Source organism: Euwallacea similis, chromosome 18 (assembly GCF_039881205.1).
Source record: "Euwallacea similis isolate ESF13 chromosome 18, ESF131.1, whole genome shotgun sequence".
Taxonomy (NCBI): domain Eukaryota; kingdom Metazoa; phylum Arthropoda; class Insecta; order Coleoptera; family Curculionidae; genus Euwallacea; species Euwallacea similis.
In genome coordinates this window covers 2,577,579-2,591,444 of record NC_089626.1, presented here as the reverse complement: position 1 = coordinate 2,591,444, position 13,866 = coordinate 2,577,579, and the positions used below count along the sequence as shown (strand labels likewise).

The 13,866-nt window shown below is 41.6% G+C and overlaps 5 protein-coding genes across 8 annotated transcripts; 4 read left to right on the top strand and 1 right to left on the bottom strand.

Moving 5' to 3' along the window:
* Positions 1 to 98: 98 nt before the first annotated feature.
* Asx (Additional sex combs) lies at positions 99 to 7,004 on the top strand. 4 transcript variants are annotated; one of them, XR_010752568.1, is made up of 7 exons: positions 99 to 2,831; positions 3,196 to 3,335; positions 3,395 to 3,932; positions 4,028 to 4,312; positions 4,386 to 4,552; positions 4,801 to 6,581; positions 6,645 to 7,004. XR_010752568.1 is itself a non-coding variant. In XM_066399191.1 (7 exons), exons 2-7 carry the CDS (start codon positions 392 to 394, stop codon positions 5,287 to 5,289), a joined length of 4,059 nt encoding a protein of 1,352 aa, XP_066255288.1. In that variant the 5' UTR covers positions 99 to 247; positions 307 to 391; the 3' UTR covers positions 5,290 to 7,004. The 4 variants fall into 4 exon arrangements, 3 of the variants coding, with proteins under 3 accessions (XP_066255288.1, XP_066255289.1, XP_066255287.1); XM_066399191.1 differs by having other exon boundaries at positions 99 to 247; positions 307 to 2,831; positions 4,801 to 7,004; XM_066399192.1 differs by having other exon boundaries at positions 4,028 to 4,306; positions 4,801 to 7,004.
* PIG-C (phosphatidylinositol glycan anchor biosynthesis class C) lies at positions 6,908 to 8,013 on the bottom strand. Its single transcript, XM_066399213.1, has 2 exons — positions 7,619 to 8,013; positions 6,908 to 7,564 (listed from the first exon to the last, which is right to left on the bottom strand). Exons 1-2 carry the CDS (start codon positions 7,920 to 7,922, stop codon positions 7,029 to 7,031), a joined length of 840 nt encoding a protein of 279 aa, XP_066255310.1. The 5' UTR covers positions 7,923 to 8,013; the 3' UTR covers positions 6,908 to 7,028.
* A 192-nt stretch (positions 8,014 to 8,205) lies between these two features.
* On the top strand, positions 8,206 to 9,601 carry LOC136414918 (endoribonuclease LACTB2). Its single transcript, XM_066399212.1, has 2 exons — positions 8,206 to 8,454; positions 8,585 to 9,601. Exons 1-2 carry the CDS (start codon positions 8,452 to 8,454, stop codon positions 9,458 to 9,460), a joined length of 879 nt encoding a protein of 292 aa, XP_066255309.1. The 5' UTR covers positions 8,206 to 8,451; the 3' UTR covers positions 9,461 to 9,601.
* Positions 9,602 to 9,839: 238 nt separating this feature from the next.
* c12.1 (spliceosome-associated protein CWC15) lies at positions 9,840 to 10,897 on the top strand. The gene is made up of 4 exons (XM_066399215.1): positions 9,840 to 10,080; positions 10,227 to 10,359; positions 10,419 to 10,548; positions 10,606 to 10,897. Exons 1-4 carry the CDS (start codon positions 9,950 to 9,952, stop codon positions 10,863 to 10,865), a joined length of 654 nt encoding a protein of 217 aa, XP_066255312.1. The 5' UTR covers positions 9,840 to 9,949; the 3' UTR covers positions 10,866 to 10,897.
* A 376-nt stretch (positions 10,898 to 11,273) lies between these two features.
* On the top strand, positions 11,274 to 13,550 carry gbb (glass bottom boat). The gene is made up of 7 exons (XM_066399209.1): positions 11,274 to 11,643; positions 11,709 to 11,912; positions 11,971 to 12,154; positions 12,211 to 12,362; positions 12,684 to 12,857; positions 12,914 to 12,987; positions 13,048 to 13,550. Exons 1-7 carry the CDS (start codon positions 11,469 to 11,471, stop codon positions 13,306 to 13,308), a joined length of 1,224 nt encoding a protein of 407 aa, XP_066255306.1. The 5' UTR covers positions 11,274 to 11,468; the 3' UTR covers positions 13,309 to 13,550.
* The last annotated feature ends 316 nt before the right edge of the window (positions 13,551 to 13,866 follow it).

Sequence of the window (13,866 nt, the reverse complement as noted above, 5' to 3'; positions counted from 1 at the left end):
ACATTGCGTCACGTGGTTTTGAGCCCCAACGGACAATTGACTGACATAAGCAGCGACAGAGAGGGAAGACAGTTTTGTATTCATTCAGTCAGGCAGGCTCGGCTCGATTATGAAATGGCGGATGGCGTATTTATTATCAAAGATTCTTTTGTGAAAAGTGTATTTATTTTATCTAAATTCCGGCGAACCCGTAAAGGATCTTCCCATTAATGCATGGAATAGCGGATAGTTAAGGCCCCGCTTCGGTGTAGGTGCCTTCTTCTTCCCCCATAGAATAACATCTAATATGGGGTGAATGTTTTTTAGCAAAAAAATTCTTTGTATTCGGATGTAGTTTGGAGATTCCCAAACAAAGTTTGCCGGGAATTGATGCTTCTTAGGTGGCTGCGTAATGGAAATAGACGTTACTCCTGATGCTAGTACAGTCACCAGTTCGGACACATTAAGTCATGTTGATGAAGAAAAGCCAGTTCTTTCACCCACTGACTTGACTACACCAGTTAGTGTTAGCACCACCGATCTGAGCTTACCATCAAACCCTGTAGATGATAACGATTTGCATGTGAAAGCCAGCAGTAGAAGAACAGTGAAGCATGCATTTCGACAACAAACAAAGCGGAAAAGAAAAAGAGCTGTTGCTGGCTATAACAATAGTTCATTGACAGTGCCCCGAATCATTGTTAAACCACTTCCTCCAGAAAATGCTGCTGAAGAAGAAACAATCCCAATTCCCCAACCGCTTTTTTGCAAAACTCCCACAATGAGAGAGGTTTTGGCATCAATCCCAGGCTTCAATATGAAGACTCGCAAGAGAACCACGAAGAAACTCTCCACCGCAGCCCAACTGGAACAAACCAAAGCTGGTTGCATAGACTTGGAAACACCAGATTCTATTTTAGTCAACACCAATCTGAGATTATTGTTAAATCGAGGTACTTTTGCTTCACTGCCTTTGCTTTATCAGAACAAACTTGCCCAGTTATTACCATCAGTGGACAGACAATTAATCACAACCTCGTCTGATCCAAACTGTCTAGAGATTAGTTCTGGACTAAATAATGAATTTTTTGCTCGAGCTTGTGTGGAATGGCAGTATCGGTTGGCTGAAGGGGAGTTCACTCCAGAAAACCAACAAAAGTTGAAACTAGAAGCTGATAAAGAGCGCAGCAAACTGGACCCCTGGAAGTTAAAGCATTTTGAACCAATATGGGGTGACCGGATGGTGGTGGAAAGTGGGGATTTTATGGGTGCCTGCAAGCTAGGATCCACTTCACACCCGCCTATAAAAACTACTATAAAATTAAGGCACTCCACCACTACTGCAAGTGGTAAAGCCAAAGCCCCTCCTCCTCCTGCAGTAAAAAGGGTGAGAACTGTCGGTGCCATGACCAGGTCTTGTACTATATTAAAAGAAGAAATATTGAAGCCAAGTGAATCTAAATCTCCCATCCCTAACCTACTACCCATCAAGCAAAAGAACAAAGTACAAATTGAAGTTGAGAAGTCCCAGGAGACTGCTATGGAAATTACTTTAGAAGAACCTCCAGAGGAAAGTAAAGGGTCTTTTACTGGGAACATTTCCACTGTAGAAATTCACGACAATTGTATAGTTAATATAAGTGATGCTATCTTAGAAAATAACGAAGAGACAATCATCATCTGTAGAGACGAAATTAGTACTGAACCATTAGAAAAACGGCCTCGTTCTGCCAGTTCCGATGGCTATGGAAATTCGCCGAAACGTAGCAAATCTATCAGTCCATTAGCACTATCACCTGAAGCTACAGATAGTTTTCAAGGGTCTGAGTTGAAAGATCCACTTGACTTAACCTCAGAAGCTGCCAGTGATGATGACAAAATAAGCGAACACACCTCAGAAAGTATCGAACCAATGGATGATTTATATGAAAAAGATGAAAACAGCAGTAGTTCGTGCAGCTTAGCTGTTCAAAATATGGAAGAAATCACCAGCAGTGGAGCCATTGAAACTGTTGACTCTTTACAACTACACATGTCTTATCCAGAGGAGGAGGCAAACGAAGTAAGCCAGGTGGATGACACCTCTTCAACCACATCTGCTACTAGCACCAACACAGATGTCAAGTCTGAGCAGGAATCAGAAGTGACTCAAGACCAAGATGAAACGATGACTTCAATTCCAGACATGTCTGAGAATATATCTTGCGAAGTTGAGGCTAACATTGGCTTACTGGAGATCAATGCCTCTTGTAGCTTAGAAGAAAACAGACAGGTGTTCGGTGATGGTTTGCAAATGGAGCAGACAGAAGATTCCAGCTTGGGCACTTCAGTTGGTAATGAAGTTGTAATTAGTGAGAATTCCCAAGAAAACGAAGGCATCTTAGAGATCATTCCTGAGAGTGGTTTTATTGGCAATCCTAAGGTCGAAGATTCAGGGATGATGGAAGAACATTCAATGGAGATGGATAACAACTATGACAGTCAACAAGAAACTGTATTGGCCACTTCACTGAAGCTTGAAGAGAGGATGGAGGAGACGTTTCAAATGCTGCCCAATACTTTGATCATTCAACAGGATTCGCTGGTGCTTCAAAAGCCTGAAGAGTATACTGCCGACCATATAGCTGAAGTGACTGCAGAGAAGTTGGAGGCCAGTGTTGAGGAAGCTGATCTGGTTAGTTTTGGCAATGCGAAAATTATCCAGGATGATGATGGTGAGGACAGGTTTATCGATGCTGAGAATTACGTCTTGGAATCTGGGCAGATTTCTGTGACAACCACAGAAGGTTCGGAGAAGAAGGCGGAAACTGATGAAATTCAGGCCACTTTGTTTGGGGAGAATGTAGCCACTGGTGAGTTGCTTTTTACAGTAGAGAATGTTGAATATTGAATAAAATGTGCATGTGAGTGAGGAACAGCAAGAATTGTTTCAGTTTTTTGGGTTGTCAGATATAATACGTGGAAAATTTAGTCTGTACTACTTTGCGGGCCCCTTTGGCATTGGACTGTTGCGCTCTGCCCTTAGAAAAATATAAATCTGTAAACTTCGCCTATACCTGTCCTGCGTCCCATCCTGATTGAATCACTTCTTGCAATTTTAAAAGTAAACAAATATATACATGGTGTCGCATTACAAAAACATAAATTACAAGGCATTAAACCCAAATAAGCCTTTACGATGTTTTGCTTTCTAAATTACTCTAATTTCCTTTCCAGTCACCCAGGAATGCTGCTGGGGTTTGGTGGATTCTAGCACCGAAAATTTATTGCAAGCCCCTCCCTTGCACGGGCTGGAGCCTTCTGTTAGTGCTGCAGTCTCCATTCCGAACGAAATCGCTATCAGTGAAAACGTGCAGGTAATTATTTATGCGGTTTCCTATGTGTTATCAATTCTTTAAACTTCCTTCTCGTCAAGGTAATTCCAATGCAAGAGGAGCTGGAAGTCCGACTGGAAGAGGGCACATTTCCAGTTCCCAATGACTGGCCTTACAATGTGAAGATGGACTCTGAAATGGTGGAGGCCGCGCTCAGGCCCGCCCAAACCGAGGCCGCGGAAACGGACGAAAAGGCGACGTACTCGGAGTACGTGCAAGGGAATCAAGTGAAGCTGGAGTTGGAGGTCACTTTGACTCCGGAAATCGCCAGTTCCGACACTTTGATCACAAGTACTGTGACGTCCAACAGCGACACGAATTTGACGGCTAGCGGGGCGGCAGCTAAAACTGTCGCCACCGTCATACCACCCACCACGATCGTCTGTCTGCCGTCGGCGGTCACTACTGCGCCGATGCAGCTACCGGCGGTGAATGAGGGTGCGCAATGTGGGCCTCAAATTAACCGGCCAGGATTGGTGCAAAGTTCGAGCGCGTTGCCTTATCTGGCATTGAGCACGAGTCAACCGATTAGAGCAGTTCCTACACACAGCAAGAACAAACCAAAGAATAATAACATAGGTAATTGAACAGTAGCTACATGAACGAGGTCTTGACCGTTTTGCGTTTTTCTTTGACTCCATGTAGATTAACTCAATCTAACTATGTTAATTCAGTAGGCAACCGAAATCGAGCCACCACCAACAAACCTCCCCCGGGGGCGGTGAACTTGGAACGCAGCTATCAAATCTGTCAGGCGGTGATACAGAACAGCCCCAATAGAGATCAGCTGAAGTGTCAACTGAAGCCGCCCCCAAGTCTGTTGGCTGCAGCCACTGTTAATAACAACAAGAAAGTTGACAACCGCCAAACTCAGTACAGCTCGGTCACCTCCTCCAGGGGCAGTAAGACTTTCACGCCGCCTTTGCCAGCACCGGGAAATTTCCAGAATACAAGTAGGTGTACGTAATGGTTCCATATTCGTTTAGCATCGTTTCGAGTTTTCAAGAATGCTTTATGATATTACCTTTTTAGATAACAATGGGATTAAAAACGTTGGACAAAAAGTTCGTCCGGGATTGCCGTTTCAGCAGAGACAACCCAGTCCTCCTGTGGTGGTGCGACACGTGTTTACCACCTCAGGTCAAGGCATTCCAGTAACGATGGCGGTTTTGCCTCAAGGATCGGCTTTAAGTCCAGAGGTAAGGCTTCTAATTTAAAGTGTAAGGAAAGAAGAAAAATGAAGTGTAAATTCGTTTGTTTATCTGAGAAGGACGAGGACACTTAAACGTAACGAGAGTGGTGTCTCTTCTAAATATCGGTTTCTGAATTTTACTCATTTTAGTTATTTTACCATTGTTAGTTTGGCTGTTATGTATGGTGCTCGCTTTTGTCATACGAAATATCAACATCTCCCATTCTCTTTCATAACAATTTCCTCTCATTCCAGATCGTGGACGGCCAGTACATTCTCGTCCAACGCACGGGGGTGGTCGACCAACACAACGTCCCCCGTTCCTCCTCGGCTCCCCCCGGCCAGCAACCGACAGTCCCCAACCCCATCAACACAGTGGGCATGTCCCAGATGATCGCAGGGCGTGGCCGGCCTGCTAGTGTGGAAGCAGACACGATACACCAACCAAACGACTTCGTTGTCCAATGTCCAAATCCCGGCACTCAAGCGGTTACCCGCCGGCAACGAGTGCACCCAGGGGTAGTGTATGGCGACGTAAGTATAGAAGGCCACAACATGAACAATTACACGATAATCGGTGAGAACATGATCGCCGATCATCCGGCCGCGGTGATGCAGCAGCCAAAACATGATTCGTGCGCGTGCAGTTTGAAGGCAATGGTCGTGTGCAAGAAGTGCGGGGCTTTTTGCCACGACGACTGTATAGGGCCGAATAAGCTTTGCAGGACGTGCTTTATAAGATAGGTTAGGAATTAGGCGGTTTTGTTTGTTGTTGAGGGTTGGATGGTCCCTTCACACCGGAGAGACCCACTGCAGCAACAGATTTTCCAGGGGGGACAAACCTCATAAAACGCTCTGATTGTTTCAAAACAGTTTTATCGATTTTGCCATTACACTTTGCATAGGTACCTTAATAGACTGACTTTCGTTCTTATTGCTAGGATTATCGCATACGTTGTAAGCACAGTCCTTCGGCCTGCCAACAAACAAAACCTTTAACGCTGTGGTATATATTTATATTTTAAGCAACCGTAAGACTTGGTTTTAGTGATTTCGCTAGGTTAACGTACTAATTAGAATTATCAGACCCTAGAAAATATAACTATTGTATTTATAACAAGTAACCACTATTTGCAGAAACGTTTATTAAAAGTTGATAGGATAGACATAACACAGATGGCAGATACCTTTTTCCCCTTAAGTTCGTGTTCATTTCGGTTCCGTTTCAATCTTAAATAAAAACAGATTTCCCTGCCTGATTCAGTACTGAATCTCAGTATTGCAGCTCTTAGATTTAAGTCTATTACGAGCATTTTGATCTTTAACAATTTGAATGTTATCTAACTAAAGTCTATTCATTGTCAACTTTGACGCGATCAAAACAAACGCGATCGCACAGTCACAGTAAAACTATCGAACAGGACCGCATTTAGGCTCCTTTAAAATGTAATAAACGACACGTGAACTCGTTGAAATAATATAACGAATTAAAAGTTGAAATGCGCGAGGATATCAACAAATCGCAAACAACAATAAATAGCTATTAATAGTATGCATAGGGTGTTCTATTAAGACCGGCTATTTTAAAAATTGAAAAAACGCATTGTTTATTTCAAAAGTTCAGATGTTTTTATTGTGATAAAGAGTGTGTACGTGGAGTTTATTGATGGAACACAACATTCGATAAATGGCCTCCTCGTAACTGATGACACTTGCTGATTCTTTTGACGAAATTTTAGATGACATTTTGGCATGGTGACGGCTCAATTTCATCAATGATGCGTTGAATCTCGTCTTTCAGTTCGAAAATTGTCTTGGGTTATTGGCGTACACCTCTTTCAAAAAATTAAAAAAAAACCGAGTACAACCCTGTAAAACGATATGTGAGTCACCTGCAAGTATAAACCAATCAGCGGCGGGCCACGTGAAGAATGACGTTTATTATTGTTTTGATTGTGTCCGTCTTGAAAGTAAATAAACTTTAGATTTCAGATTATCAGTAAATAATAATCATATAATGCCTTTCATTGTTGATTGTACGTACGTCGCTCATTAAAAATACTCTTCGATTCTTAACTCAATTGATGCCGAGCTTTTAGTTTTATAGAAGTCTTCCTCGTATTTTATACCTATGGAAAATTGATTATTGTCGAGCACTCTACCTCACGAAACGTTAAAGAAACTATGACTAGTGCAATAATTACTTGTCTGTCGCCCATCTCGTCTGGATCTCTCATTGTCTCGTTCAGTGTGCTAAGACCGTTTTACGATTTTTTCTCGGTACACGTCTTTAGCTTTTAGACGTAAGGTGTGTATAATTATTTTTCATAAATCTCAGTAGTTGTTAAGATTTATTGTACAGTTTTTTTACCGTTTAGGTTTATTTAATTTTTCGTTTCTATGTTTGTACATAAACAGCGGTATTCTGCATTTATTTAAGAAATACATTATAAATGTGACTCTGGCGCTTCATTTCCAATCTATCAAAGATCCAAACTATTGACAACTGCCTCGTCCCACGGCCCGTAAATGTTATCCTTAAACTTCTGATACCTTACAAAATAGAACGGACAAAACAAATTTATCAAAATTACGCCCGAAGCAAAGAGCCCTATAACTAGCAGAGAAATGGCTTGCAGCAAGTACAAGTCCAAAACCAGTACTAAAACTGTCAATACCAAAGGCTTCTTCAAGTCTCTGCGCAAAATTGGTGATAGTACAAAGAGTTGAGTGGACACAGTAAGTAGCACAAAGGCCTCGGACGCTGAAGAGAGCCGAGAGCTCAGGCAAATGGACCCAAACATTGCAGCACTGATTGAGAGGCTCCTAGAAACTATAGCTGCACTAATCCCATAATCATAAAATATTAAATGGACAAAAAGCATAAAGAAGGCCACGGTGTAAATTGTATCAGTACTGACTGTGTTAGTTAAAGTATGTAGAACTGGAGAAAAGAGTTGACCGAATGCTGTGAATGTTAGTATCGTGCGAATATCATGTCCTAATGCATGTTTTTGCCCTGAAACGAAATATAATTGTAAAAGTATTGAGTTTATTCATAGAGAAGGCTTACCCTCAGGAAAAAACACTCGATAATACACCAGGCCTGTTAAGCTAATAGCACTAGATCCGCAGAGGATTTTGTAGGGCTCCACCCACTCGTTAATAATATAGAAAAAGATTACAATAAATAGGACTACAATGCAGAACTCCTGGAGCACCAAGCTGGCCCCTAGACATGCCTCAGAAAAGCTCACAGCCTTGAAGTTAACGTTCTTCTTCAAATCCTGCAGAAATATCCCTTGATCTGTGTAGTTGTCAGGATAGTCTTGTTTCTCGTATAAAACCTTCCGCCATGGCTTTTCAGGGGGGCGCATTGCGGGACACTTTAGGGCTGCATTAGTGATAGGTGGCAATGTGCAAGACAAGGGGCAATTTAAGTTTTTGTTTTTACATTCTTTTGTTTATTTTGTTCGGAAATGTCACTTTTGACGGATGAGCACGTGACTTTGTACCAGAGATCGCAAACTAGTTTAAGGCAGAAACACGAATGCATGATGATTTACACTATTTAAGTTCATATTATGACTAACTAAGTGAAAACAATAAAGTTCATGTGATAAACGAAGGCGATAAAGACACAGTGGAAAGAGTTAAACGTTAAATTTTGGAGTTAGGGGTTATTTTGGGTCAGTAGAGCATACTCATCAATCCTATGTAAACAAAAAGTGACAAACAGATAAAACCAAGAAAAATACGCATAAAGAGTAGTACTTTTGTGATACAAACCTCTCAGCAGTTACTATAAATTAAAACTTGGGTGTTTTATCATCATAAAACACGATTCTCCTGTAATAGCATCAGTTAGTGCTTTGCCCAAAGTTCTGCAGTTAATAAATAGAACCTATGGTAAGTCCTTAATTAACATTCAAATTAGCATCTTCCTGTAGCTCTTCTGCATTCCCCGGACCCTAGAAAGGTCCTAGGAAGCCCCTATCAAACCATTAAAATGATTATACTCTTCATGTTGCCCTTCCAGATTATCAAAGGTACAGCCCGATTAATGAACACAATGGCTTCAGTTATTCCTGTTGTCACCAAACTATCTCCTCAAGTGACCCGAGTGCTGGGCTGCAACCCTGGCCCTATGACCCTGCAAGGCACCAACACATATATCATTGGTACTGGTAGACGAAGAATTTTGATTGATACTGGGGAAGCTGGAGTTCCTGAATACATCAATCATCTGCGGAATGTGCTGCAAGATGGGAACATTGATTTGGCACATATTTTCATCAGTCATTGGCATCATGATCATATAGGAGGGCTGGCTGACATTTTGGATGAATTGAAGGAATTCACTAAGAATTGTCAAGTGTGGAAGTATCCGGGAATAAAGGAGGCCAATACAGATATGAATGTATTGGCTTTGAGAGATGGGGAGGAATTCTCTGTGGAAGGGGCGACTTTAAAGGTCTGGCATACACCTGGACATACAACTGACCATGTGATTTTCCAGCTAAGTGAAGAAAATGCGGTATTTAGTGCGGACTGTATATTAGGAGAAGGCACAGCAGTATTTGAAGACTTGTATGATTACATGAAATCTTTGCAGCTGATTCTGGATAAAAAGCCTGGTGTTATTTATCCTGGACATGGCAATGTTATCTACGACCCAATCGAGAGAATACAGTACTATATTGCCCATAGGCTACAAAGAGAACGGCAAATCTTAGAAGTTTTAAGTCATAGTTCAGGACAATTGTTCAGTGAATTAGATCTTGTCTCTGTAATTTATGAAGGTCTTTCCGAGAAACTTGCGAAGGCTGCTGCCTATAATGTGTCTCATCATCTGGAGAAGCTGCTAAAAGAGAAAAAAGTGCAGAAAATAAGTGAAAAGTGGAAATACAAATGAACTTTAAATTACGCTAACTGCTAAATCTACGAAATTGTTTTTGTTTGTATAAATATTATTGTGATAAGTGGCTGCATGGCAAGGTTATTATGTTTGGTATTCATTTTATTTAAATATTAAATAACGAATAAACAAACAATAAAATCAATCGACGATAATTAAATAGAACATAGTTTTCGCTTTCGCAGTTTTTAGGTAAATTCTACGATGTTTGGCAACGCTGCGATCTGAGTTGCTGTACGACTGTTCTCGGTGCACCATCACTAAAGAAAAACGGCATTTCAATGAAATTGACAATTGTCCTGTCAATTTTCATCGCTGTTCAGTTGTCGGGCGGCTGTCATTTATATTGTTTTTCATTGTTATGTTAATACATTGGTAAAAGTAATTAACAAAACAAGACAGATTTGAACCAGTCCTACATCAATTTGTAAAAGGGATCGAGTCGAAGGAGCGTGCCTGCGTATCAAATAATCATAGAGAAATAAAATGACCACAGCAGCTCGACCAACTTTCGAGCCTGCTCGAGGGGGCTCAGGACGAAATGAAAAGGATCTTAGTGCTATATCTCGACAGTATTCCAGTAGAGATTTGCCAGGACACACAAAGCTCAAATATAGGTAAGAATTAGTTTCATGCTAGCTACATTGAGGGCCCTTAATTATCCCTGATAACGGCAGCTTTTCAGTCCCAGTATATTGCCAGAGATGTGGCATTTTAGGCCTGTACTTGATTTAAAATATGAGTGATTTTTGTACTTCAATAGAGAGCATGGACAAGGGACTATCGAAGAAACCCGCGTCAGGGACTTCCGTAGAGAACTGGAAGAGAAAGAAAGCCAAAAGAGAGTTGGTGCTCGCCCTGTTGATCACTCCACTAAACGTTTAAAGTTAGATCAGGTTTAATTAATTTTTTACTGCCAAAACATACTTGAAAACTTGTTTACTTTTGACTATAGGTTCCTGTTGCAAGTCTGGATGCAGACGACCCTGTTGATCCGGAAGAAGACTCCGACTCAAGTGACGACGAAGACGACACTGAAGCCCTCCTAGCTGAGTTGAATAAAATTAAAAAGGAGCGAGCTATAGGTGCACATCAGATAATTATGTCTTGCTTAAATCTAGCTTTAACTGATATTCTTTCAGAACAAACCAAGAAGGAAATAGAGCGGCGACAAGAAGAAGAAAGAATAAGAATGGAAAACATCCTCAGCGGGAATCCCCTCTTGACTCATTATTCATCAGGAGGGGGTAAAATTGACCATAAAGTGAAGAGACGATGGGACGATGATGTCATATTTAAGAACTGCGCGAAGTCGGAGCCGGAAAAGAGAATTAACGTGTTTATTAATGACTCTCTACGGTCGGAGTTCCACAAGAAATTTATGGATAAGTATATAAAGTAATGTTAATGTGAATAAATGTCTCTGAAGGCTTGTATATAGCCTACACTTTTGAGTTTAAATACATTGGCCAGAAATCAGTCTCTACAATGACACCACCCTCCCCATTTCACCCTTAATAAACTAAGTCTAACCTCGAGCCTTTGACGGCATTTCTATGAAATTACGAGGCCATAAATCCCAACGATCATTTCCTACCCTCTTCATCCCCATGGCACCAATTTACAGCGGCGACCATACACGTTGAATACCCTGCTGAATCAGCGCCCTGAGGGTCAATCCCATTATTTACCCTTATCAGCGTATTTCCGACGCACACGAAGCTCAGGTATACGTCTCGAACCGCAACTGTTTATTACCATTAAGGCGGGGACCCAAGAACTTGTTTCATTTCATTTCTTCAACCTGTCCGCTGGTACCTGCCGCTTTCCTCCTCCAACCAGCGGCCCGCTCTCGTCTAAAGTAAGCAAACCGTTCTCCCGGTCGGTCGCGTAAACTTAATTTGTAATTAAAATAGCCGTGGGCGTTCAGTTTCTTACCATCGACAACACGAAAATTGAGTTTTAAGTGCGCTTTTAAAGCTCTTCCTGTTAGTACACGCGCAAAATGCGGCCTGTGATTTTGGTGAAGTTCTGTGTGATCGTGGTTACGCTGAGTGCCGCCTTGGGTACCCCTAGGGCAGGATTTTACGTCGATAATGGGCGAGGACAAAGCGCGATTGAGAGGTTTATGTCCAAGGATGAGAAGCGAGAGATGGAGGTTGAGTTTTTAAACCTACTAGGTGAGTGGGCACTTACAGCAGGGCCGTCCGAAAGTACTTGTTGTGTTGTATATTGTATGGCGTAGGTCTCCCGAACAGGCCGAGGAAAATCAACAAGGCGACAGTGAAAAAGTCCGCTCCCAAATTCCTCTTGGACATCTACAAGTCGCTCTTGGACGAAGACGAGGAGGACCGCAGGAGGATCAAAAGGGATGCAGACTTGAATCTGAGCGGCGAGGAGCAGATGAAGATCGACCAGAGCGATGTTATCATGACGTTCGAGAGCATCAGTAAGATCATCGTTTTGCATGAAATGAGGTGCAACATGTGAGATTTTTTGTCGCTTAGATCATCATGTGGATAGCGTGAGACACGAACGAGGGAAGAGACTGTGGTTCGACGTCTCCGAGCTACCAGTGGCCGAGGACATCGTCGGGGCGGAATTGAAGATATACCAAAACGAGTCGCTGTCCAAGCATCGAGACAAGAATTACACCATGTCTGCTTATCAGCTCATAGAGAGCGACGAAGGGTACGACTATCAAAACGCTTTTAAAAATAAGTTTGTTTATTTTATGTTCGTTACAGGGAGAGTGAGTTGGAGTTCATGTCCCAAATAGAAACTACGGCGGATTTTACGGGCTGGCTGGGAATCAACGTTACCAAGTGCCTGGCAAGCTGGGTGGCCTTCCCCCAGTCCAACAGAGGCATCTACTTGTCCGTACGCCCTACCGATAAAAGTAAGCATTCTTAGAGCCATTCATAGCACTGAAGTGATTAAACTATTTTCACGCGAAGTCCACCACCAAAGTTTACTTTAACTCGGGAGCAGTTTTATGAGTAAAAATAGCACATGCTTATGTATTTTGCATGTGCATGTACACATACACCAAATTGGAATTTTTATAATGGCAACAATAAGAGGCGATTTATCAGGTTCTTATTGGAATATTAAAAGTCGTTAAGTCATAACCATTTCGATGTATGCAAATTGGATTTAATTTAATGTTCGGTGATGTCCGAGCACCTGGTAGATATATGTTATGAATAATCGTTTTTAGCCCATGAAATTCGCCCCGAAGATATCGGCCTGGTGACTGTGAAAGGAGACGAAGAAACCCATCCCTTTATGGTGGCCTTTCTCAAGGCCTCCACATCGTTCAGACCTAGGACCACTAGAGAAGTGCGGACACGTGTGAAGAAATCTGATATTTCCAGCGTGTTTCATAACCGAGGTAGGACCCATCTACTTGCTATTGCAAAGCCTTGAAAATCGTCTTTTTCCCCTCAGGATATGAACCAGAGATTCGAAGCTCTTGTCAGATTAACACCCTTTACATTAGTTTCAAGGACCTCAAGTGGCAGGTACTCGAGCTAATGACCACCAAAATCGCCGTGAAATTTACTTTTTGTTGCACATTCCAGGATTGGATTATAGCCCCAGATGGCTATGCAGCGTACTTTTGCCACGGTGAATGCAATTTTCCCTTGAACGCGCACATGAATGCGTCGAACCACGCCATTGTACAGACTTTGGTCCACTTGATGAACCCCACTAGATACCCTAAGTCGTCTTGCGCCCCCACCAAACTTTCCCCGATTTCGGTGTTGTATTTCCTGGATGATCACAACGTGGTATTGAAGAAGTACAAGCAAATGGTGGTTAAAACCTGCGGATGTCGTTAAGTGCGTTTTATTACGCACTTTAGGTGTAAATAGTTTTTGAAATGTGATGTTAGACTGATATAACACAATTTAATGTATTGTAAGTAATCGAAAGGATTTGTATGACTTTTCAGTGTCTAGGCTTTCGCTGAAGGAGTTGATTTTGATTTTTAGGTGTATGTTTTAATGCATTGTACTTGTACCAATAAATTTGTCTTATTTTTCCAGTTATTGTTGCGACATTAAAACGTTGATATCTGGTTTTACGTTATTCAATATTCAAATAATTCTTTAACCCGCCATTTTACCGTAAATTCGTAGAGTGAAAAGATTACTTGGAGTACCTTTCTCTTTTAGTCAGAACCTTTAAGTTAGACAAAGATAGACACTTTCACATTTGCTTCTTGACATATTGGGTAAGGTGGTGTGTATTCCAACAATCCTCAATACTCGTTTTACTAAAACCAACAATGTGTCGTCTAATTATTTTAAACTTGAACCTGAGTCACCCCAAGGAGCTCATCTTAAATACAATACAATTGTTGTTACTATTATTTATTTATTAGTCTAGATCAATAA

Coding starts and splice junctions, on each gene's coding strand:
- Asx (XM_066399191.1), top strand. CDS start 392: ATGGAAATAGACGTTACTCCTGATGCTAGTACAGTCACCAGTTCGGAC. Junction 3,336..3,394: donor CTATCAGTGAAAACGTGCAG/GTAATTATTTAT, acceptor CTTCTCGTCAAG/GTAATTCCAATGCAAGAGGA. Junction 4,553..4,800: donor GATCGGCTTTAAGTCCAGAG/GTAAGGCTTCTA, acceptor CTCTCATTCCAG/ATCGTGGACGGCCAGTACAT.
- PIG-C (XM_066399213.1), bottom strand. CDS start 7,922: ATGCGCCCCCCTGAAAAGCCATGGCGGAAGGTTTTATACGAGAAACAA. Junction 7,565..7,618: donor TCGAGTGTTTTTTCCTGAGG/GTAAGCCTTCTC, acceptor ATTTCGTTTCAG/GGCAAAAACATGCATTAGGA.
- c12.1 (XM_066399215.1), top strand. CDS start 9,950: ATGACCACAGCAGCTCGACCAACTTTCGAGCCTGCTCGAGGGGGCTCA. Junction 10,081..10,226: donor CACACAAAGCTCAAATATAG/GTAAGAATTAGT, acceptor GTACTTCAATAG/AGAGCATGGACAAGGGACTA. Junction 10,360..10,418: donor AACGTTTAAAGTTAGATCAG/GTTTAATTAATT, acceptor TTTTGACTATAG/GTTCCTGTTGCAAGTCTGGA.
- gbb (XM_066399209.1), top strand. CDS start 11,469: ATGCGGCCTGTGATTTTGGTGAAGTTCTGTGTGATCGTGGTTACGCTG. Junction 12,363..12,683: donor CGTACGCCCTACCGATAAAA/GTAAGCATTCTT, acceptor AATCGTTTTTAG/CCCATGAAATTCGCCCCGAA. Junction 12,858..12,913: donor CAGCGTGTTTCATAACCGAG/GTAGGACCCATC, acceptor TTTTCCCCTCAG/GATATGAACCAGAGATTCGA.